This window comes from Hyaena hyaena, unplaced genomic scaffold, assembly GCF_003009895.1.
Source record: "Hyaena hyaena isolate Hyena2069 unplaced genomic scaffold, ASM300989v1 scaffold_152, whole genome shotgun sequence".
Taxonomy (NCBI): domain Eukaryota; kingdom Metazoa; phylum Chordata; class Mammalia; order Carnivora; family Hyaenidae; genus Hyaena; species Hyaena hyaena.
The window spans coordinates 1451182-1477334 of record NW_024080784.1 but is presented as its reverse complement, the minus strand read 5'-3'; the positions used below and the strand labels follow the sequence as shown (position 1 = coordinate 1477334).

At 39.8% G+C, this 26153-nt stretch overlaps 1 protein-coding gene across 3 annotated transcripts in view; it reads right to left on the bottom strand.

The window, feature by feature from the left end:
• Nucleotides 1–21899, bottom strand: part of PTPN12 (protein tyrosine phosphatase non-receptor type 12) — a 93052-nt gene extending 71153 nt beyond the window's left edge. The window contains exon 1 of one of the 3 annotated variants that reach the window (XM_039239094.1): nt 21747–21899. In XM_039239094.1, coding sequence (XP_039095025.1) covers nt 21747–21845 — 99 coding nt within the window. In that variant the 5' untranslated portion in view covers nt 21846–21899. The remainder of the gene's footprint in view (nt 1–21746) is intronic. The other 2 variants (XM_039239093.1, XM_039239092.1) reach the window with 2 other exon arrangements.
• Between the last annotated feature and the right edge of the window lie 4254 nt (nt 21900–26153).

Below are 26153 nucleotides of genomic sequence, written 5' to 3'. Positions count from 1 at the left end.
ACTAAATTAGTGCTACACTCTACTTTCAATATAATTTTATGTTTCAGTGAAGTTGTTACATTGATAAGACTTTAAAAACATGATATTATCGCTATATCATTAAATATTCTTTATCAAAATATACACTAAATAGTAGAGTACTAAAGGCATATGAACAGAAATGCTTTGACTGATAAGTTTGCAGAGATGAAGTCAACGTCACCTCCTTCTCCCATGTGTGATTAAAAATGGTTCACATTTGGGGCACCTAGGTGGATCAGTTAAGCATCTGGCTCTTGATTTCACCTCAAGTCATAATCTCATGGTTCATATATCAAGTCCATGTCAGGCTAGGCACTGGTGGTACGGAACCTACTCGGGATTCTCTCTCTCCCTCTCCCAAAATAAACTAATAAACTTAAAAAAGAATTCCATGTTGGGGCGCCCGGGTGGCGTAGTCGGTTAAGCGTCCGACTTTCGCTCGGGTCATGATCTCGCGGTTCGTGGGTTCGAGCCCCGCGTCGGGCTCTGTGCTGACTGCCGGCTCAGAGCCTGGAGCCTGTTTCAGTCTGTGACTCCCTCTCTCTCTGACCCTCCCCTGCTCACGCTGTCTCTCTCTCTCTCCTAGAAATAAATAAAACATTTAAAAAAAAAAAAAAAAAAAAGAATTCCATGTTAAGAGACATGGGGCACTAACATATTCAATCCATACTTAAGTGTATTTAAGGTAAAGGATTCCAACAAATAGTTGACAGCCAGCAAATATGTTAACAAATTCTAGGTGTCAGGCAAACACTTATTTCAAAAGCTCTGCCAAGTCACTTTCTCAAATTAGGGATGAATGATCATGCTGCTGGTGCTATCAATAACTGCACTGAAAAAGGCAATAAAATAGTGAATAGCGTAAGTTTTATAGTTGGAATAATTCTGCCACTTACTACCCATGTGACCTTGGGCAAGTTCAGATTCCTCATCTGTAAAAACACAACTTGGATTAGTCTGAGGATCCAATGTAAAGGACCTGGTGACATTTACTGCAGAGTTTATTATATAAACAAGATATAGAGCATTACACACACACACACACCATTATTTGTGTTACCTGATAAACATACTTTACAAGTATATTATAATGATTAATTTATTTAACAAGATTTACTAAGCACCTATCATAGAGCCATTGGCTAGGTACCAAAGAATTAAGATAACACAGACTGAGGCCAGTGGATCTCAGAATCTTTGAATCTGAATCTCTGGCCACTGAAGTCCTTACAACCTAGTAATAGAAAGAGAAAATAAATACATAATTGCAATATGATATGGTGAATTATACTAGAGATAGATGCAAAGTGCTATGGGAGCAAAAAAGGAGAAAAGATAAGTATATTATACCTTTACTTTGTCAAACCCTATTATTTCATCAACAGTTTTTTGGCATATCATATGCGATGATGCACCTTAAAGGGGAAACTTCTGCATGGCATCGCCTACTATTTGAGGTCTACTGCTCCCACTGCTTTCACAATACTGAAGGACAACTTTGGCCATCTGTTTCCTCATGTATAAAAGGGACATATCTTGCTCATTTGGTTGTAGTGAGAAGTTTGAGAGTTCATGAAGCACAAACTGGCATCACCTCAACACTTGCAGGGCTTTAAAACCATATCCTTGATTCCATAATCTCTGGACTTTAAGCCAACTCTGGTTGCAGTGGACGACCATTTGCTTTTGTGGTAGAATGCCATGTAAACAGTGGCACAACAGTGGCAGCACAGAGGATAGAAATGGGAGAAGGGATCCAGGGTTAAATGAAGAGAGAACAATAAACAAAATCAACAGGTTAGCTTTTTGACTTGTAATCACTCCGTTCCCCAGTTTCTCTTTTCCCTGAAATGACTACAGGAGTTTTACCTTTCAGGACAACTCCTATGTATGACAGGATTTCACACGTGGCAATTTTCCCACTGATTTAAAAAATAAAATAAAATCTTTTCTTTCCTACTAACAACGCCTAAAACTCCCTTGATATCTTCCGTTTCTAGAAGGGAAGGGAAGGGAAGGGAAGGGAAGGGAAGGGAAGGGAGGGGAGGGGAGGGGAGGGGAGGGGAGGGGAGGGGAAGGGAAGGGAAAAGTTTTTAGTGCAAATCTGTCATAACCTCTTCTCAGTCTTTTTGATAAGGTCACCCAGGACTCCTACTCACCAAATCCATGTTTAAATTCAAATTATCTTTGAAAATTCTCAATCCATCTGGCCTCTACACTACCTTCCAGGTTCTGCTCCTAACTCTAGCAAGCACTGAGAGTTTATTAACCTCAAACAGACACTTAAGTGTCTCTAATGTTCTGTATTCCTCTGTGTGTGTGTGTGTGTGTGTGTGTGTGTGTGTGTTGTAGAGAGAGAGACAGAGAGAGCGAGCAAGAGCATGAGTCAGGGAGGAGTAGAGAGAGGGAAGACAGAGGGTCTTAAGTGGGCTCTGCCCGGACAGCAGAGAGCCCAATACAGGGCTCAAACTCACAAATTCTGACATCATGACCTGAGCCAAAGGCAGACGCTTAACCAACTGAGTTACCCAGGTGCCCCTCTCAGCGTATATCTTTACCTCAGAAATCTCATCTTCTGCCATGAGTTCCATAATCACCCATACACAAAAGAATTACAGATCTAGAGGGCCAACCATGACACTCACCTGAGATCTAAACTCAGTACATCTACCATTGAACTCAGCAGCCAACTCTTCAGATTTATCTTTCCTCCTGCATTCCCTATCTCATCACTATCACTTAGTGTCCAAGTTAGCTGAGTTCTTCCTCACCTTCCAATATGACCAAGTCTTGTGAATGCTATCTTAGAACTGCCTTCCAAATTCATCCCTCTTCATTATCTTCAGGCCCTCCTGCTTCAACTACTAGAAAGCTTTACGTGGTCTCTCCTTCTATGCTTACCCTTCTACATTTTATTCTCCACACAGGAGCCACATGATCCTGTTAAAGTTAACATCATACCTAAGAGAAAAACCCAAAAGTTTCTCATCTTACTTAGGGAAAAAAATCCATTCTTTTTTTTTTTTTTTTTAAATGTTTATGTATTTATTTTGAGGGAGAGAGAAAGAGAGAGTATGAGCAGGGAAGGGGCAGAGAGAGAAGGAGATAGAGAATTTGTCAGCACAGAGCCCGACATAGGGCTCAAACTCACAAACTGTAAGATCATGACCTGGGCTGAAACCAGAAGTCAGATGCTTAACCAACTGAGCCACCCAGGTGCCCTGAGTAAAAGCCATTCTTAACAATGACCTACAAGAACCTTGATAGTCAGCTGTAACTTCCAACCCTACCAGAAATCTACTTCTCTGTCACCTATTCTGCTCAAACACAGACTTCTTTCAATACTCCTAACTCAGGTCCATGGGACCTTAATGCTCTATCTGGAATGCTCTCCTAGAGGATAACCACATTTCAAGTTTTGGTTCAATGTCTTAACCACCTTTTGTAATAGTATCTCCTGTACCTATCATAATGGTAGACTGATCCTATTAAAAGTCTACTTTTTATCCTTTCATGTTTTAAAACCACATTTGACTTTGCAGTTCTTTTGACCTAAAAGATAAAATCTATTCCCTCACGCTGAGGTGGAAATGGCATTGTAAATGGCTTTGGCCAACAGAAAGTGATGGAAGTGACAGTGTGCCAGTTCCAAGACTAGATAGGTCTTGCATACTTTTTCCCCTCAACTGCACCTCTGCAACAGCCACGTGCCACAGCTGATAGCCTGCTGAAGAATGAGAAACATATGGTACAGTGCCAAACAATCCTAGTCATCCCAGCCACAGCCACGCTAGATGTGCTGACAGCCAGTGAACCCTGAGAAACATGAATGAACCCAGTCAAGATCAGCAAAATTGCTTAGCTAACAACCAACAGCGTGTAAAAATATATATATTTATTTATATATATTTATAAATTTTTTATATATATATTTTTTGAGGGGGAGGAGAGACAGAGAGAGAGGGAGAGGGGGGAGAGAGGGAGGGGGGGGGAGAGAGAGAGAGAGAGAGAGAGAGAGCACGCACACACAAGTAGGAGGGAAGGGCAAAGAAGGAGACAGAGAATCTTAAGCAGGCTCCTTACTCAGCGTGGAACCCAACGCAGGACTCTATCCCATGACCCTGGGATTATGACCTGAGCCAAAATCAATAGTCAAATGCTCAACTGACTGAGCCACCCAGGTGCCCCAAGAATATGTATTATTATATGCCTTATAAAATTAAGGTTTTATGGTTATGATACAACGTTACTGTGATAATAGGTAACTGATATACTCTACTTTTTCCCCTCCTGTTTACTGGTCTCTGTAGCACTTAATATCTGACTAGTTACATTTATTTGTTTACTAGGTTATTCTCTCTTACCAACAGAATGTATGTTCCATGAGGAGTGTTCAGGGTCTAGTAATACCTGATAAACGGCAGGCATTCAGTAAGTATTAAATAAATAAATAAAAATAAGCACGATGAGGGACACCTGGGTGGCTCAGTTGGGTAAGCATCTGACTCTTGATTTTGACTTAGGTCATGATCTCAAGGTTTGTTCGAGTCCCACATCAGGCCCTGTGCTGACAGCATGGAGCCCGCCTGGGATTCTCTCTCTCTCTCCCTCTCTCTGCCCCTCACCCTACACATGCTCTCCTGCTCTCCCTCTCTCTCTCAAAATAAATAAGTAAACATTAAAAATAAAAATAATAAGCATGATGATTTAATAAACCATTTGGATCTATGTACCCTTGTTAGGTATCTTTTTTTAAGTTTATTTCTTTGTTTTGAAAGAGACAGGGACAGCACAAGAGGAGAAAGGCAGCAAGAGAGAGAAGAGAGAGAATGTCAAGCAGGCTCCCAGCTGCCAGCACACAAAACCATAAGATTATGACCTGAGCTGAAACTAAAAGTAGGATGCTTAACCGACTGAGATCCACCCAGGCACCCTGGCACCTTTTTAATCTAGGGAAACCATTAAACTCAGAGCTAGTCTTTCAAATCACTATATCACAAAGTGTTAAAATCAAGATTTTTATAAAATATTATAATTTTACTAAAAGTTATACTTTGTCATTAGTAAATATTTTTTAAATTTACAAATGTTATTTGTTTAGGCTTCATCTCATCCTAATTTTTAATATGTATTTTACATATAATAAATCTTATATACTTACAAAAGTAATGTATAAGTTTATGGGGTTTTTTTGGTTTTGTTTTGTTTCTTTATTTCTGAGAGAGAGAGAGAGACAGTGTGAGCAGGGGAGGGTCAGAGAGAGGGGGAGACACAGAATAGGAGGCAGGCTACAGGCTCTGAGCTAGCTGTCAGCACAGAGCCTGATGCAGGGCTCGAACCCATGAACTGTGAGATCATGACCTGAGCTGAAGTCAGACGCTTAACCATCTGAGTCACCCAGGTGCCCCTGTATAAGTTTATAAATTAACGAAACTATATCGAAAAGGTACATACTTAAGTGAGTTCAAGCCCTGCATCAGGCTCCACACTGACAGTGCACAGCCAGCTTGGGATTCTCTATCCCTCCCTTCCCCCTCCTGCTCCTCCCCTGCTTCTTTGGACTCATGAGCACTCTCTTTCAAAATAAATAAACTTTTAAAAAAAAAACTTTAAAAAAGATTGTAGACTATAAGAAAATACTAATATTTTATTATTCTTTGAGACTCTCTACCAACATTAGAATAATCCATGTCACTATAGTCAGTTTTACAAGATTAGTAAGATTCTTATTTCTAAATATTCAAGTATTCCATTATATTTCCCTTAGGACCCACCAGGGTAAAAAGCAGAAAGTATGTTGCATATGAGCCACTATTAGAGACGGAGACTAAAGATGCTTCAACAATCAAGGCAAGGGCTTAAAAAAAAAAGATAGTCAACAGTGCTAAATGTTAAAGAGGCATCAACAAAGATACACATTCCTATAAAAACTCTACTGGATGTGTCCAGAAGATCTGTGGTAACCACAGTAAATGCAATTTCAGCAAAATGATAGACCATGAAATCAAAATACAATGGAGGTTAAAGGAACGAAGAAGAGGCTTAGGAAGTAAAGCTAGCCAACACCTACCTGGCAAATTAATTAATCAAGAAAGGAAATAATAGTTTCTATGAATGTTGACTTTCACAAGTAAAAATTTTTTGTTTCATGTTTTTGAACTATTAAACTTTTTTTTTTTTTTAAGTTTACTTATTTACTTTTGAGACAGAGAGAGCACAAGCAGGGAATGGACAGACAGAAAGGAAGACATGGAATCCAAAGCAGGGTCTAGCCTCTGGGCTGTCAGCACAGAGCCCAATGTGGGCCTCCAACTCACCAACCATGAGATCATGACCTGAGCTGAAGTTGGAGACCCAACCAGCTGAGGCACCTAGGCACCCATCCTCTTTATTTTTCCACAAAAAGACCAAAGCATATAGTATATTAAGCATTAAAACCATATTTCTCTTACTTTAATAATCTTCTGCTATCCATATTACAAATTAAGAAAAACTTTTTAAACATCTAATAATGCCAGTGAATAGGTTTAATGGTAAGTACTTGGACATACCCAGTTATTTCAGTTGCAGAATCCTATTACTGATATCCATCTACTCTATGTTCCTCCTTGGCATTGTATAATCTATTTATAGTATTAAAAGTAAAGAGTTACAGTGGTGCCTGAGTGGCTCAGTCAGTAGAGCATGTGACTCCTGGATCCTGGGGTTGTGAGTTCAAGCTCCATGTTGAGGATAGAGCTTATTTAAAAAAAAAAAAAGTAAAGAATTAGAAACACTAGGCATAAATTACAGGAAATTTCTCAATTACACAGTACATCCTGATCTATTTCTAACACCTATTTCCAACACACATCAACAAATCTTAAACACAAATAGGTCAATGGACAATGTAGATAAAGAAAACTAGACAAAAGGTAGCAGAAAGAGATGCAAAAGCAGACAGATACAAAGGACAGCCACAGTGACAACAAGGCAATACATCACAATACTTAATTTTTAGAAGACTCAGGATTAAGGTACTATAGATTTATTTTATTGATGCAAAATCTATTGTGAAGAAAATATATTAGTCTTTCAGATAGTGCTATATTTCAGATATATATTCAGGGAATGAACAAAGAATAACTAGATACTTCAATAAAATTGATGTCTTAACTATTATTTACTTGCAAGAAGGTAATGTTCTGGTTCCATATTTGAACACTGAAAAATTCCAATTTAAATTTTAGGCACCATAAACATGCAGCTTACAGACTATTTTAATTTTATAGTTTTCACACACAAAAAGATTTGCCTCTTGTTTAGTATGTATTGTTATATGCAAAATAACTCTACCAGAGCCAAAAGAATGTTCTCTCAAGTCATAATGACTCTTTTTTAAGTTTATTTGAGAGTGCATGTGGGGGGAGGGAGGGCATAGAGAGAGGGAGACTCTCAGGCAGTCTCCATGCTGTCAGCATAGAGCTGGACATAGGGCTCAAGCTCACGGACCATGAGATCATGACCGGAGCTGAAACCAGGAGTTGGACACTTAACCAACTGAGCCACCCAAGGGTCCCTTAAGACATAACAACTCTCGATCTCTCTTCTTCCCTTCTCTGAAGCAAAGTGGGCAGAGTTCATTTGGGGCTGAAACCTTAATAAATTTTTCAGTTTTGCTTCAAGGATTTTTGTACTACTCTTTGTACTGCCTGCCTAGTTAGTGAACTATCACTCTCTTTTCATAGGAAAAGTCCCTTCTCTTCCTTTCATACATATGAACAAGCTCCCCACCTTGGTCAACTCACACAATATTCATCTCACTGGCAAGCTGAATGATTCTTTAAGTAATGTGAAAATGAGATATAGCAATGATAGTCATTCTGATCTCTTAAGCTAAACTGAAATAAAGGGAATGAGATATATTAGACACCTAAAGGAATGTCTTCATTCAGAATATGCAGCCCCAAACAGCAAAAGCCAAAATGCACAGAGAACAGTAAAAGCAGATGCAAAGAAGCAAAGACAAGTATCCAGTCATCTAGAGAAACTAATAAATTGTAGAAAGAGGGGCTGTGAAGAGAAAACGCAAAAAGAGAAGTGCCTAACTTTATAGATAGCTCTCTCCATTTCTTGATTCCGGTGCTTCAAGTAGCTCAATGACAGTATTCCGTTGCAATAATCTCCCCCCCTCCCCCAACTTATGCCAGTTTGGAAGTAGGCTGCAAATAAAAATCTATACTGACAAAGAATTTTTTTTAATGTTCACTTATCTTTGAGAGAAAGAGACAAAGTGTGAGCAGGGAAAGGGCAGAGAGAGAGGGAGACAAAGAATCTGAAGCAGGCTCCAGGCTCTGAGCTGTCAGCACAGAGCCTGATGTGGGGCTTCAACTCATGAACCATGTGATCATGACCCGAGCCAAAGTCTGATACTTAACCTACTGAGTCACCCAGGCGCCCCAACAAAGAATTTTTTTTTCAATTATTTTTTTAAATGTTTATTTTTGAGAGAGAGAGTGCACCCACAAGCAGGGGAGGGACAGAAAGAGAAGGACAGAGGATCCAAAGCAGGTTCTGGGCTGACAGCATCAAGACCAACCGTCATGGGGCCCAAACTCATGAGCCCACAAGGTCATGACCTGAGTCAAATTTGGATGCTCAACTGACTGAGCTGCCCAGGCACCCCAACAAAGAATTTTTCTGTACTTCTCATGCCCCGCGTTTTTTTTTTTTTTATTGACTTTTCCTATAAACAGTAAGAATGCAATTGTTGGCATAAGCAACATCATGTCATTGAAAAAGCATCTGCTTTGATAACTGGGGACAAACTCAGCTCTGCCAACTTCTAATGACAAAATCTGCATGAAGTTCTTTAATTTCTACATTTCTGAACAGGTTTACTGTTCCTTTTAACATCAAAGGGTCTATAACTTATGAGTAAATCCACTGTACATAATGTGAGAAGAAGGCATCCAGAAAAGCTATTCTTCACTGTTTGTATCATGGGATCTAGAATTTCTTTTCTTTCTTACTTTGGTTCTGGTCTCAAAAACTCTTGTGGAGTTATTTTATGCAAAACTCAAATCTGTTAAAAAAAAAAAAAATCCAAACTAACCTAGAGACCAATCACTATAAATGATATACCTAGGTCCTACAGACATTTTTAAATGTAATTTTTTTTTACAGGGCACTTTTAACAGAAACCAGTGAAAATTACTGATCCACTGATCCTAGGCATCTAAGAATTATATAAACAGGGTACTATTTTATATATCTGAGATAAAGTAAAATTACCAGATTTGAGAATACTGACCATGTGGTTGACACTCAGTTTTAAAAAGATTTTTCATACAAACCAAATAATTCATTATAAGAATAAACAACTGTGCCATAAATAATAAGACATCAAAATACTTCTCACCAAAACATGCAGGAATCCAAACATGCAGGAATCCAAAGGCCAACTTCATATTCATCTCATTCTCAGCATTTAAGTTTTTCTCACTTTGGGAATTCCCTCCTATTAATTCAGTATACAGGCTTTGCTTATTTTATCCTTTGCCAGCCACTCTATTCCTCTCATCTCAAACCCACAGTTCTTATCTCTGTGTGTCTGCAAGCGCCATTAGTTTTCTTTATCTGAAATGCCTCTAATGCTAGTCTGCCTGACAAATAAGCAGATTTAGACTCTCCTGCTTCTTAGCGTTTAAATCTTGAAAACAGGGGGCGCCTGGGTGGCTTAGTCGGTTAAGCGTCCGACTTTCGCTTAGGTCATGATCTCGCGGTTTGTGGGTTCGAGCCCCGCGTCGGGCTCTGTGCTGACTGCCAGCTCAGAGCCTGGAGCCTGTTTCAGTCTGTGACTCCCTCTCTCTCTGACCCTCCCCTGCTCATGCTGTCTCTCTCTCTCTCTCCTAGAAATAAATAAAACATTAAAAATTAAAAAAATAAATAAATAAATCTTGAAAACACTTCCATTAGAATAATAATATATCTTGAATTACCACTGAGTACCTTCTACATCCTATTAGATGTAAAGGTAGCTTTACATACCTATTATCTTGATCTTGGTCAATCAGATAGGCAACATATCCACAATTTCCCTAGATAACCTGCTTATAATCATAGCACTGCCAGAATAAAAATTGCTGTGTGGCTCCAAACCTTGTTATTTTTCTACTAGTCTGGAGGTTCTAAGGTTTTTGGCATCCAAGACTTGTGGGAATCTAAGAGCTATGAACCTTCTCTACCACATCCCCAAAATGAACTTACACACAAAATATTATGTATAACTTGAAAGGGTTCACAGACCTCCTGAAGCTCAGCCAATGCCCCCAAGAAAACTTTTTGCTGCTTCTCACAAATCTATTCACAGTAGGTAAACTTCTTGAGGAAAATGACTGTCCTATTTTCAAACTGCTAATTCTAATCACAGTGCTTAGGGCATAGTGGGCACTTAAGGAATATCTTTTGTATGAATGGTGGATGATAAGAAGCAGGGAAGGATGACAGGGACACATTTTTGCAGTCCTCCAGAGTCTAGCAGCGTAGCTACTAAGTGAGCTTTTCAAATGCACATTACATATAAGAACACTTATTACAGGAAATGCAGATATTAGCAAATATCCCAAAGCCTCTGATATTAACATGATCCACACTGCACATTCTTCAGGAAAAACTGAGAGACAAACTACTTCTATCTGCCGTAAGCCAATTCATAGACACTATAATATTTTCCAAATGGAAACAAGACTTTTGTGTATTTCAGAGGGAAGGAGGTAATTGTCAAGGTTTGATTGCATGAATCTAAAAAATTTTTTTAGAATCTAAAATCTAAATATACTACAGGAAATACAAAATGTTGGGAGAAAAATTCAACTATCTGGACGAAGACTTAGGGTGTTAAGGGTTAGACTAACTGCGTATCACTGGACTTGCTTTAGACAAGTCTTGAACTCAAGTTTAATGCAAGGCTTTTTTCCCCATGACATTGAAAATTGAATTTTGCAGTAGAGATATCATTACAATGGAGATATCATTACAATGAGATATTTACCATGGAGAATACTTAAGATAAACTGAGCTAAAATATTTATTCCAGAAAATGAGAATTAATTTTTTTTACATTTTTTAAAATGTTTTTTATTTATTTCTGAGAGAGAGAGAGAGAGAGAACGCGAGCAGGGGAGGGTCAGAGAGAGAGAGGGAGATACAGAATCTGAAACAGGCTCCAAGCTCTGAGCTAGCTGTCAGCACAGAGCCCAACGCGGGGTTTGAACCCACGAACTGTGAGATCATGACCTGAGCCAAAGTCGGACACTTAACCGACTGAGCCACCCAGGCACCCCGAGAATTAATTAATTTTTGCTTCTGAGTTCTGGGTGAACATGGTAAAGCCATTCTAAACTTCTAGTGTTTTGATCTTCCAAGTACTGGTCTATAAGGAAAGTTTCCTAAGAAATGGGAAAAGTATGTTTAATAGTACAACCACAGATAAGATTTCATTCATTCAGTGGGTATGCTCAAGGACAAGAAATAGCTTATTCTAGAGGGAAGAGGATACATACTACATATTCCAGAGTACAGGAATATGTACACTGCCAAGGTAACATAAGACTATGTTTAAAAGGCTCTGCAATGCCAAGCTACGAAGTATAGACTTTATCCTATTGGCTTATGATTCTAAACTGGGGGAAAAGTTACAGAACTGGGAGGACAAGAGAAAGGGAAATTGGGAAGACAGCATATAATCACAGTCTGAAAATAAGCAGAGCTTGGATATGATGCTTTGATTTAGCTTAGGCATCTAAACTTCTAATAATTTTAATGGTGATCAAAGGGAGCTTTGAATTGTTTCTGAACTTACATTTTTTAATAAAAATAAAAACACATTTCCAATATGGCCCTACATAAACGTATTAATAAACAGAAGTAAGCAGCAACACTGGAACTAAAATTCATACATCCTGATTTTACAACCAGTATGTTTTCTATTATTCCATAGATGCCAACACTTGAAAATGGTATTTTAGGAAAGTGAATATGGTATGTGAAACGGATTGGATGAAGCAAGAAACTAGAGGCAAGAAGAGAATAACTATTGCTATAATCACTCTCAAATCACCCACAAATTTCAAGGATACCGCTATTTTTGAAGAAACACCAGTGACATGGTATGTGGATTTTATTAATGAAATCTAAAATCAAAAGTTAAAAGTAGATATTTTATCAAAATTAATATTCTAAGATAATGTCCCCAAAGTAGGATTCATGGGGTGGGAGATACTAATTGGTTACTTTAAGTAGTTCCCCTAATCCTTTTGCATACCAGACAGTAGCCAGAAAAAAAATATGTACTATACTATTTTTCAGATTTATGCAGAAGATATTATAATTAATAAAATCCTATTTATCTAAGTGTTTTCTTGAATTCAGTTTAGAACTTTATCTGATATTTTGTTTTTCAGTAGAAATGTAACTACAGTTTTGTATGAACATCTTCATGCATATAATATAAAGGGGAAGAAAAGCAGTTCTCAAGCTCATCTAAGAGACAAGTCTTCAGACAATTTGAAGAATTTACTTGAAGAATAAATCTGTCTTACAATTTTTTAAATGTTTACTTACTGAGGGGTGGCGCAGAAAGAAGGGGACAGAGGATCCAAGGCAGGATCTATGCCTATAGCAGTGAGCCCAATGTGGTGCTTGGATCAAACCATGAGATGGTGACCTGAGCCGTAAGTCAGACGCTCAATGGACTGAGCGACTGAGGCGCCCCTCTCCATCTTACAATTTTAAGTTCACTACAATTTCTGCTCATGCAATGGCCATTAATGCCAATTAAGTGCCAAGTACTATATTAAGCAATGAGGATACACAGATAATTAAGTCCCCAGTCGCTAGCCCTGGAGGCTTTCAGTCCAGGAAATCAGAAATGTAAACGTTTATGAATCTAATGAACTGAGTGCTATAGAAACACCGAAGTGTTTAACACTTGAACAAAAAAATCTAATCTGTCTAAACGTTAAGGTCTTTCCGTTTCAAACCGTCAAAAACTTTTCCAAACTAAATGTCAAATACTGAAGGGAAAAAAGCTAACGGTATTCTAAAAGTAAATACAGACAATAAAACACTCTTGAGAATTTTAACACTTGTAAATTTGTAGTTTCCAGTGAGCCATGTCAGGAGAGTTACTTAAAAGTTTTCTTCCACTTGCAAGGTTAGTTAGAATACAGGTATGTTTGGCTAGCTATCCATCAAAGGCTGACTAAGAAACTGAAAAAACTGCACTGGGAAAACCCTAAAATTAGCTCAAATGCAAAAGTGGAAAATACTTCCTATCACTCTAGCTTTGAAAGACAAGTTAGACATACATACAGTACCAGTTATATAAACTTAAGAAGATATTTTAAAAACCTACAAACCACAAGACAACCTACGTCACACCCACTAGGATGGCTATAATCAAGTGTTGGTGAAGATACAGAGAAATTGGTGGGAATGTAAACTGTACGGCAGCTTTGTATAACAATCTAGCAGTTCCTCAAAATGTTTAAGAGTTACCATTATCACCGTTTAATTCTACTTAGGTATATACTCATGTTTATATTAATAAAACATAAAATATATTTTATTACTATATAAACAAAAGATTTCAAAAAGTGGAAACAACTCAAATGTGTATCAACATTTGAACAGATGGATATTCTAATATCCATATTTGGATGGATATTTGGATATCCATGAATGGATAAACAAAATGTGGTATATCCATACAATGGAATATTATTCAGTCATAAAAAGAAATAAAGTATTTCTATTCCTACAACACATAAATGAACTGAAAACATTATATCAAGTCAAAGGACTTAGTCGCAAAACATCACATATTTCATTATTCCATTTATATGAAATGTCTAGGAGAGGCAAACCCATGGCAAAAGAAGGCAGATTAGTTGTTGCCTGAGGCTAGGGGGTAGGTTAAGGAGGAAGAATGACTGCTAACGGGTAGGGGGTGTCTTTTGGGGGTGATAAAAATTGACTGTAATGACTGCACATTTTGTGAATACACTAAACGATTAAATTACACAGCTTAAATGGATGAATTTTATGGTAGGTGAAGTATCTCTCCATAAAGCTGTTACTGATTTTTAAAATACCTACAAGCCACGGTATTAAACAGTTTAACAATGAAAATGTTTATACATATTTTGGCTGTGCAGCATAAGACCTTCCAGGCTTTCAGTCTTTTCTCCCCTCCAGTTTTCTAACATTTCAAATCTAAACTTTAAATAAAAAAACTTCAGAGGTCTCATTTAGCCAAAACACAAGTTCTCATTATCTGTGTTTTAAAATCCTATTTAGGGGCACCTGAGTGGCTCAGTTGGTTGAGCGTCCAACTTCGGCTCAGGTCATGATCTCGCAGTCTGTTAAGTTTGAGCCCCACATCCGGCTCTGTGCTGACAGCCTGGAGCCTGCTTCAGATTCTGTGTCTCCCCCTCTCCCTGCCCTTCCCCTGCTCACACTCTTTCTCAAAAATAAATGTTAAAAAAAAACCACCATATTTAAAGAGCAATCATTTCACAAAAGAGGGCATACGTACAGTTAAGAAACATGAAAAATATTGCATCTACCTTATCTTAAAAAAAAAAAAAGTAGAATGTGGGAGTGGAATACTCCTTCAATCTGTCTTCCTCTAGTTTCTACCATCTACTTTTAAAATGTTAAAGTAAATGTTAAGAATTTATATTCGAGGTGCTTAGGTGGCCCCAGTTGGTTAAGTGCCCAACATTTTGTTTCAGCTCAGGTCATGATCTCACAAGTCATGAGTTCGAACCCCACATCCAGCTCTGCACTGACGGGATGGAGACTGCTTGGGATTCTCTCTCCCTCTCTCTGCCCCTCCCCAACTCACTCTGTCTCGCTCTCTCTCTCAAAAATAAACATTTAAAAAAGAAGGAAAAAAACCCAATTTATATTCATTTTACCTATTTTCTCCTCAACTGTAATCCAAATTCTTCCTATATCCCACCCCAAACTGCTATTTGTGGTCACCAAATCACTCCTACTTGGCAAACAGAATGGGTACTTTCTCAACCTTACCTTACCAGTCCTCCCAGAAGTATTTCATTTTGCTAACTGCGCCTTACCTGAAACTCTCTCAGACTTTTCTGACAGCCTTTGGGTACTCTTCCTTTCTTTCTGAACACACCTTCTCAGGGACAGTAACTAACCTTCTTTTCAGCTGCTCTTTAATTGCTGTTGCTTTCCAATCTAAAGCTGGCCACTTCATATTTTCATCTGAATACATTCATTTGCTCCCACACTTGCAACTACCTCTTACATGCTTATAAGACAACTTTAAAAATTTTTAAATCCATCCTGTCAGCTTTCCTGAGCCCTACATTTCTACCCAATGTTTCATGCACTTCAGTTTAACACATTTAAAACTCAACTAATCTCATCTCCTCTACCTTGAAATCTCCTCCAACCATCTTCTGCTTGATCCCCTCTACCTGTTTCTCCTCCTATACTCCTAACCCTACCAAACGATATCCTCTAACTTGGGTGATAGTATACCAAACCAGGAACCTTGGGAGTCATAATGCAAATATTTCTTTCTTCTCTACTACCCATATCTAGTGAATCATTAAATCTTCTTTCTTAATACTTCTCAGATCCTTTTTATACTCTCTATTCCACCAGACTTAGTCTTCTTATATTTCAACAGCTTCCAAAATGCTCTCCTTCATCACTAATTCCACTCTTACTACTGCCATCAGAATCAACTTTCTACAACACAAATCTGTCAAATGACTGCTTACTTTTTTTTTTTTTTTTTTTTGAGAGATGGAGAGAGAACGAGCAGGGGAGGGGCAGAAAGAGAGGGGAAGAGAGAGGAACAGAGGATCCAAAGTGGGCTCTGTGCCAGCAGCAGAGAGTCCAATGTGAGGCTCAAACTCACTAATGTGAGATCATGACCTGAGCAAAGTAGGATGTTTAACGGACTGAGGCACCCAGATGCCCAATCACAGCTTACACTTCTTAAAACACGCAGTGGCTCTCTAGAGACCCAGGGTAGTGAGTCTTAGCTTTTCTACTAGCACCTATCTGAATGACAGAAATAAAGGCTCATACTAAAGAAGGCTGGAGCAGGGGGTGGGGGGGAACACTGCTAGAATGTTCAGTTACTATGTGTATTTTCTTAACACCTGCCCACTTTCCATGGGAGTTGCAGTGTAGAACTGTTCAAAATTATTATTATTAAACTACAGAATAAATTATAGCACAGATATAAGAACTTTCACAATCTAACCCCTACCTAACTTACTCAGCATTGCTGTTAGCCCTTACCATGCATTACCTCACTAGTTCTCAAAGTATGATTCAGGGATAGCCCACCCCAGATCATTTCAGAATCCATGAAGTTATAACTCTTTTCCTAAGAATATGAAGTCATGTTTCCTCACCTATAAATACGAGAATGCACAGACTTTAGCACAAGAATTTTTAAAAATCACTTTCATTCTCTTAGGACTATACAGTAGAGTTTTCTAGAGTACATGACATGATGCTTTGTGAAATGTAACATTGCAACGGTATGAGTGAAGCAGAGGAGAGGCTTCTATTAAGCTAGATGTTGTAGAAACTTGCAAAAATATACAAATAAAGCTTCTCACTACCTTTTGTTTTGAATAATATATAATTAATATGGAATGGGTTTATTATCATTATCTTAAAGTATACGATTTTTAAAAATATATTTTAATTTGTAGTACAATAAATAAAAGCCTTTGGGGGGGGGGCCTTCAATAATTTTTCAGAATGTAAAGGACTCTTGAGATCAAAAGGTGTGATCTGCTGCATTAGTTATAGCACATTATCTACCACTTCTCTAAATATGTTCCACCTTAAAACCTCTCTCCTATTGCATGATGATGTGCCCTCCCCACTAGCCTAGTCTCAGCTACATCCTAAGAGACTTCAGATGTATCCTGGAGAAACAGAACAAAAAGAACAGAGGTTTGGCTGGCTCAGTCGGAGGATCTTGATCTTGAGGTCTACACCTGTGCTGGGTACAGAGATTACATACATACATACATACATACATAGAACATAGGTTTTGAAGCCAAGCAAGATACTTAACTATCATCAAGTATTTCTTCCTCATGTGTAAAATACAGGTTATATCTACCTCATAAATTGTTGACAAGTTAAGTAAGAAAGGGTATAAAGTATCTGGCACAGTGTTTAGTATATAATACAGATGAAAACTTAATTTCTTTCTACTTAAAATAACTTAGAAAGTCACTAATGTTACTGTAGTAAAATAAAAACCATATAACAATTATTTAATCATAACCAAGCAAATAGATGGGTTATTTTGAGGAGTTCGGTCAGGATTACCACTTGTAGAACAAATGGTTTTATACAATAAATCCCCTGAAATAAATAACTTCTATGGTAGTTCTTGGGTATGTTTGATAAATTAAGTTCAGATTATTTTAAAACATCAAAGTTATTTTCAATAGCATTTTAATATAGGATGGCTTGCTATTATACCCCAGTTCAAGCTTTAGAAAAATAACTTTAAATCTTCTCCTCCCAATATTTCACAAAAAAGTACTAGAATTCATACCACTGTTGTATTCTATTTTTTAAATACTGAATTCACTTACTATAGTTTTGTTTTCACCTTCATAAATGTAGAGAAAACTGGCTTTTAAGCTGGAAGTGCCATATTTGTTTATAGCTTAAGTCTCTTTTGTGCTTTTTTTCAAATACAATTGTATAATGTAAATTAGATAAACTTTAACCTGATCAGAAGATTTCTACTTCTTGTTTTAATGTTCTAGACATTATAAAAGCTTTAAAAAGCACAAGAAAATGATTGAAAACAAAGCCCAGATACTCCTTCCTTCCTTCTTTTCTTTCTTTCTATGTCTAGTTATCTATAACTGACTATATAAATTAGCCATATGAGAATACACAGACTTTAGCACAATAATTTGTTGGATGATGACCCTAAATATCAGTCCCAGACCTCAGCCTTGTGAAGTAGCATTTTGCTTCTTTAGAAGGAAGATCAATCATCCTATTTTCCTTTAAGTGGCCTGCCCACGGTCAGACAGCTAGCCAACAAAAGAGATGGGAATAAAACCCAGGTCTGTCAAATATGAATGCACACTACTCTGCCTTATACATTTACTTGTCATGATCACTGACTGTCATCTTGTAAAAACTTACAGTCAAGATAGTTGAAATCGAGTTCTGGACCTGCCAAAAATCAGATGTTTAACTTTCAACATGTAAGTAATCATCTTGGTGCTACAGTTTACGCCATCTCAGTATCTTAGTCTTCTCCTTTTTAGGGGTAGCCTGGGGAAGACTCAACACACCAAGGCCAAGAATAGACAACTCAGAGAATAGTTAATGACAGGTGGAAAATTTTCTACCCTTACCAGCCATCAAAAAATTCAGATTAAAACAAGACACCGTTTTCCAACCATCAAATTATCAAAGAGCAAGATAATTAAATGAACACTCATGCATTACTGACAGTTATATAAACTGATACAATGTCTTCAAAAAGTTATTTTTAGATCTGTATTAAATGTTTATATCCTTTTACCTAGTACTTCCATTACTAGAAGACATCTTATGCAATAATCCAAAATAATAAAGTTTTACACATAAATGTTCACTGAAGAATTATGGTAGGTAATAACAGAAAATAAATGCAATAAACATTCAACCACAAGCAAATGGTTAAGCTATAAAATGGTTGCCAGGTGAAATATTATATAGCCACTGAAAATGACTTTTACAAGTGAAAAACACTTATCAAAATGTTAAGTTAAAAAAATATATATTGGGACACCTGGGTGGCTCAGTCGGTTAAGTGTCCAGCTTGGCTCAGGTCATGATCTCACAATTCGTGAGTTAGGCCCTGTGTCAGGTTCACTGCTGACCCGAAATAGCCCACTTTGGATCCTGTCTCCCTCTCTCTGACCCTCCTCTGCTTGCTCCTGTGTGTATGTGCTCTCTCTCAAAATTAATAAACATTAAAAAAATATATAAAATGGAACATATAGTATGGTCACACAGATGCTTTAAACAGAGACAACCTTTGGGTGATAGGACTAGAAAGGGTGGATACAACAATGGAAAGAAAACACTTTGGATGCCCATCTACTTTCCTGAGAGTAAGGCATTAATTATTATTCTATCATTTCCAAATTGGAAACAATGAACATTAGTATTTTATGCCTGAATAGAATCTCTTAGGCTCAATTCTAAAATGCTAAAATTTAAAAATGCATTTTTAACCCACATAAGATTTGAAGTACAGAACACTTAAAATTATTAGCTGATTTTCTCTTCTTTCCATGGTAGAAGGGCATGGTTCTCCCCTCCCCCCCCCCCACAGCATACCAACTCAAGGGAAAAAGCAGCACCATCTAGCAGTCTTAATTATAGCTATTGCTTATCAAGTCATGGAATAAAAAAGGCAAGCATTATAAAAGAATAGCCTTAGTCATCAAATCTCGAATGTAAAATCACCTAGCTATCCCTAGGTATTATGGAAGAAAAAAGAAACTCATTTAGTCCCTCAAAAATGAAATCTCCAATAGGAATCCCTGACTCATCCCCAAAGCATGAACCCCAAGGCTACTTCCCCTGTAGTTCAGAGACTGGGCACCTATCCTGAAGGCTTTCATCACCAAACAATGCTCTTTCCTGACAGGATAGGCTCAGGGATAACAAGATGACTAGCATGCAAAAGGAGCAGTGACCAAGGACCACACCACCTCTTCTTCCATAACCAAAATAAGACTGTAAAAGACTAATTTTAAACTTCTAAAACACCTTAAGTAAATATTTCCTATTTTTGCTAAAAATATAGAAAAAAGGGACTCCATCCAATTATTGGTAAGTGACACTACCCAAAAGACACTACCAATCAAAATTCTCAATATAAGACGATAAAATGTTCTTTACCTTACTTCGATCAGAAATTAATTTTTCAAAAATACATAAGCTAAATATCAACAGAGAACATTTAAAGTAAGACATAGATTATTTATAGTCTTCTGTTCTGAAAACATACTAAATATCTTACTCCTATCCTTTAATATTTATCTAGGAAGGCGGGAATCACAAAGCTCAACAATACTATTATAATATTGTCTAAGGTCAACGATCTATTTTATAAGCTGTTAAACAATTTTAATGCTAAATCTTTACTAGACCGGAGTCGCTTTAACATGTGAAAAAGTATTTCAGTACTAAAAGTCATTTCACCTGCACCTTATAAACAATTAAACTGTACTTTGAAACAAAAACTACCAATTACCAATGTTTGCTGCTAATTCATTTTTATAGACGTTAACTGTATTTCCTTTCTAAAATCGAGAACTTCGGAGTTAAGTGATTATTCTTGGAGGTGTATCTTATCCAGGAGCAAAATTTTCCCTAGCTAATTTCCCATTCTCAAACCCCGCCAAGGCTAAGGAGCAACCACTTCCCAAAGTCCCACTTCCTTTTCCATTCCCCAGACCTCCAGAGTTTCCAACGCCCCAGTCTTGCGCAATATCCGTAGGAGCAGCAGCCGCAACCACCGCCTCCTAAGCCGAGAAACAACCCTAAAGGGAACATTGTCCAGCAGAAAAATAAAAGGGAGGGGGCGGGGGGGACAATGTAGGAAGTCGACTTCTGGTCCCACGCCTTTGGACCTGACCCTCTCATAAGTGATGTATCTAGAGCAATTTCACGAACAGGACTTTTAACCTCCTCTCCGGCCCGCCAGCCCAAGCAGAGGGCGGAAAAGAGGGGGCGGGGGGAGGCTGAGAAGGTTATCTCCCGGTTCAGGGCTTCGGCCCTTTTCGTTGCCTCCGCCCCACCAGGACTATTGTTCCCAAGTTCCCCACCCCCACCCCGGATAGGAAGTGATAGTCACATCCCCTCCGCCTTCGGCAATATCCCCTAGGGAATCCGAAGTAGGCTTCCTTCTGGATAACCACCCCCTCCACACACACACTTACCCCCTCAACCTGAAGTCGGGATGACCCCAACGCCATCTCAAACCTGGGTCTCCGGAGACAAGAGACCGGACGAGGGTAAATGGAATTGGGCAAACCACGGGATTCCTTACGGACAATCCTTTCCCAAGCCTTGGAATAATAACTGCGAACCCCCAAAAAACCGGCAGAACTCCTACCCTGCCCACTTCGGAGACCAGCCTGAGCAAAGGGACCCCACGAGTTAATGCCAACCTTAACACCCCCGTTTCTCTATCAGCCGCGATCTGCTCTCCTCCCAGGGTAGACACCTTACCTCGACCCTCCCAGGGGAGGCAAGCTGGATAGGGAGTGGGGGGTGGAGAGACGAGCCCCCCTCCCGCCCCGGGTCTGCACCCCATTCGCCTCCGATTCCCGGCCCGAGAAAACAATAGGTGGTCGCGGGCGGTGGTGCAGAGTGCGAGCTCGGCCGGGGCCGCTCCTTTCGCGCCCCGGGCGCCCGCGGAGGGGGCTGCGAAAGCGGGATGGGAGGGAAGGCGGCCGAGCGGCGGAGGCGGTCTCACCTCCCGCCGGCCTTCGAGACCACCCGGCCCTGAGGAGTTGGTGCGCGCCACTCCGCCCCTCTCCTCTCAGCCGCACACAAAGCGCTGGCGGCCCGGGCCGGCCGGGCGAGGCGGTGGTGGGCTCCGGTGCCGGCGAGAGGAGGCGACAGCAAAGGGAAGGACTCACCATGAAGTCCCGGGCGAAGTTGTCCTCCCCATTGTGGTCCGGACTCTTCATGGCCTGAACCCTCTGGATAAATTTCCTCAGGATCTCCACTTGCTCCATCCTCCCGCGTCCCCCCGGCTGCGGTGGCTGGCCCCCCCGCCGCCGCCCGCCCGCCCGGCGCAGAGCCCTCTCAGTCTTCCCCAGCTCGCTTCCCCGGCCCTTCCCCTCCCTCCCGACCCCTGCTAAGCCTCGCCGCTCCTTTCTGCTCCCCACCGCTTACGGCGGCGGCGGCGGCGGCGGCACCGGCCCGGCTCCCGACCCCACAACTTCCAGGAGCAGCGGCCGCTCGCCCACAGTAAGATGAGAGCCGCTGCGGCTAGCGCCAACCCCAACCCCCAGCTTGCTCCATCCTCCTTCCCCGCCCTCCTCCTCCTTCGCTGGGAGACGCCGCCACCGCCTCAGGAACACGGCTCTCCGCTCGCCCTGCCCCCCCCCTTCCCGGTTCCTCCTTCCCCCCCCCCCTTCCACCAGCAGCCTCAGCCGCCTCTCCCCACGGGCGCGGCCCCGCCGCCACCCAGACGCGCGGCCCCGCGCTGTGGCCCCGCCCCGGGCTCTAGGACGCGCAGATTTCAGCCCACCCCACCCCGCCCACCCCGCCTCCCGGCCACTCTCCCAAGCCCGCCCTGACGGAGCGAGCCCTTCTCGGAGTGGCTGGAGGCTCTTAGCTGTCTGCGGGACTGCTTGACTCTACTTCCGGGGCGTGGCTCCGCCCAGGCTGCCCGTAGATCTGAGGAGGTCTGGAATGAGGGAATTCGCCCCTGAGCAGCATAAACCCTCGTCAGTTGAGTAAGATTTTAGTTGGAACTTGCGGGCCCACGGCCTGCTAGTGGGAAAAGCATCCCTCGATAGCGCTTCTGCGCCGCCCATAATTGTGGGCTAAGACTACAAGTCCCGACCCGCGGGAGTCCTGGAGGCGGGGCGGGAGAGGGCGGCGGTGGGAGAGAGAGGCATGCTGGGAACTGTAGTTGTGTCATCTCCGCCTTCAGAGCAGGTATGTCTTCGTCTTTCTAGTGGTTTGCTGACTATTGACGGCAGTTAGACCTTGGCACTTTGGGGAACGGCTACGGCCAAGAAAAAGGAAACGTTTCTTGCGTGAAAGGACTTTTGCTTTTTTGAAAATCCGTCCAAACCCTCGCGAATGAGCTCCCGAGATTTGGAATGCATTCTAATACCTACCACGCCTGTGTTGAGGTTTCAGTGTTTGCTGAATGAAAGGGAATTTGTCTTGCTCTTCGATTCGCAGCACTTAAGAAATGAATAATAGACTTTTCTCCATTGAATGGATTTTTATAAATCTTTATACGTATTTTGTAAATCTTCTAGTAATCAGAGAATATCCGTCCTAGTCGAATTAACCATTTTACAAAGAAAGTGATTTGCCTAAGGTCCCCAGCATATTTTTAACAGAGCCCAAACTAGAACTCAAATCTTGTTGTTTTCAATACAACGCTTATATTGCCTCCAAGGAAGGAAAACTTGTGACAGTGTGACAGAAGTGAAGAGTTTTATGCGTAGACTGTTTTTTTTTTTGGTCACCTCTATCCACAAGTATTTTTTACAGATAAGCTTGATCAAGGAATTTGGCTAAATTGGAAATATGAGCGATAGCCCCCATTTCCCGGATGAATGTTTAGAACTACTATGGCATTTAATGATAAACTCCTTCAAGAGAATAGGTACGAGTCACAAGATAAATTTTATTTTTTTGTGTCTTAAAGGACACAATATCTCTTTAAAATAATACAACTAATGTGTACCAATCCATTCCTCCTCTCAGAAATAGGCACTTGAGGGTGTGCCCATCTAAATCTCTAACTATGCATTTACATATGTATATACACACACACACACACATTTTACAGGCGTATATAAGTATATGTAAAATGATACAGTTTTCTTTTGTCTTTAAAAATTCACTTAGAGGGGGGCGCCTGGGTGGCTTAGTCGGTTAAGCGTCAGACTTTCGCTTAGGTCATGATCTCGGAGTTCGTGGGTTCGAGCCCCGCGTCGGGCTCTGTGCTGACTGCCAGCTCAGAGCCTGGAGCCTGTTTCAGTCTGTGACTCCCTCTCTCTCTGACCCTCCCCTGCTCACGCTGTCTCTCTCTCTCTCCTAGAAATAAATAAAAAATATTAAAAAAAAAATTCACTTAGAGGAATAGTTCGGTTTCTAAGGTAAGCTTTATTTACAACATGGGTCTGGAGTATTTTACTTTAGTCAGATACTGAGATTCCGTTTCACTGGATATAAGAAAAGGTTAAGATCTGGGCTTGATCATCTACTTCAATAGCTCGCTGTAGGTATCCCTTTTCCTCCAGAACTGGGAAAGAAATTAGACACGCAGCAAAGAAATGGGCAGATAGAGTGCCTCTACTTTTGATATATCCAAAGAATGTACAAACCAGAGGGTGATTGGTCTATATGCTAGATAAGTTGTCTAACGGTCTAGGGACAGTCTGATGGGAAGTGTTATTTGTTTTGAGTTATTGACTCTACTTTGACTAGTGTTTTTGCAGTCTTTTTACCTTTCTTCATAAGTGACATACTTCTCTTTCTTGTAACACTTGTTTGTTTTTTGAGTTCTTAGTAGCTACCTGTGGCATCTGATGTAGGTTACGGAAAACAAATGTACCTTTATGTATTTCAACTCTTTTTCAAGGACTTAGCAGTGCCTTCTTTTTAATATACTTAAGTCATGTTTCAATCTACGGATATTTTTTGAAGACCTCAAAATATAAGGGGTTGTAAATATGAGGGATTATGCTGTGTGTCTGTGCAAGATACATAAATGTTTTAGGGATGGCTTCTTAGAATTTATAGCCTGGTTCAAAAGACAATAAACAGTTAGTTAATACCATGGGTGATACCAAATGAATGATACAGATGTTGAGTCGTTTAACAATTCTTAGAAGAGACAATTGTGAATTGGTTATCATCATGCAGTGGTCATACCCTTGAAGGATATGTGAAATTGGGTTTGAACAGAAAGAAGAACTCCCATGTAAGAGAATTGATGAAACAAAAAACATGAAGACAGTAAAGCAGAAGTTTATAGCAGAATTTTTATACATGTGTGAAGGCGCTAAAGTGGTTAGGGATTGGATTCTGGAGAATGATGTGGACTTCATATTGTCAGTGGAAGTCACCAAAGTGTTTTGAAAATAGAAGTAAAATTAGGAAAATAGTAATCTGGCACTTTTTGGATAAATCATGACTTAATATGGCAAGAAAATGGAATGAAGTATTGGGAGCCAATACATAAAGCAACAAAAGCTGTTAACTAAGGTCATAGCACTGTAATTACAAAGACATGGTTGAGGCACCCGGGTGGCTCAGTTGGTTGAGTGCTGACCCTTGATTTTGACTCAGGTCATGGAGTGTGGAGCCTGCTGCCCCCCCCCCCCCGCTCTCTCTCTCTCTGTCTCTCTAAAATAAAAATTAAGAAAGAAAACAAAGACACAAATGGAGTTGAGAGAGACAAAGAACTTAGAGAACTAGGTGACTTAGTGGACAAGAAAGAAGGTAGAATTAAAAATGACTGAAATTACCAAATTGGAAGAAATCAGAAAGGTTGATAGAACACAGAGATATGCATGATATTGGCAAATGGAAACTTTCATGCACAAATGATGAGAGAAATTGACACAACATCTTTGGAGTCAATTTGTCCATAAATGTGTAAAAATGGAAACTTTATGCATGCTTTGGCTGAAAAATTTATGGATAATATTTACAGCTGTTTACAAACATATGCTTATTGCAGCCCTATTTGTAGTAAAAGTGCATCTCAAAAGGGACTAGTTCAAAAACGAAGTCACAGACATATAATTAAGGTTTTTGAAGCCATTCAAAATATGAAAAAAAATAATCTATATGTTTATGTGGAATAGGCCCCAAGATCTACTTATTAAGTGAGAAAAGCTAGGCATTGTGTTTATGGTATTCTTTTTTATATAAAATAGAATGTGGATAAAAGGCTTGAACATAGAATTTTGTGAAAGATACTTCAAAAACTGTTAGCTGTGCTCGCCTCTAGGAGGGCTTTGAGAATCTTTGGTAGAAAGGAGACAACTTCCGGTGTGTATACCCTTTTATATCGCAAATATTTTACTGTGTGTGCATTACTTTCCCAACAAAACTAAATCTATTAAAATTTTTTAGACTTTCAATCTAGGTGATAGGAGGAATGGCAATATCTTTTTTACAATTCTTTTTTTTAAGTTGATTTATTTACTTTAGGAGAGAGAGGGAGAACACTCAGGGGATGGGGAGAAAGAGAGAGAGAGAGAGATAATCCCAGATACGGAACCAAATGCGGGGCTTGATCTGACAAACTGTGAGATCATGTCCTGAGCCAAAGTCTAGCCGGA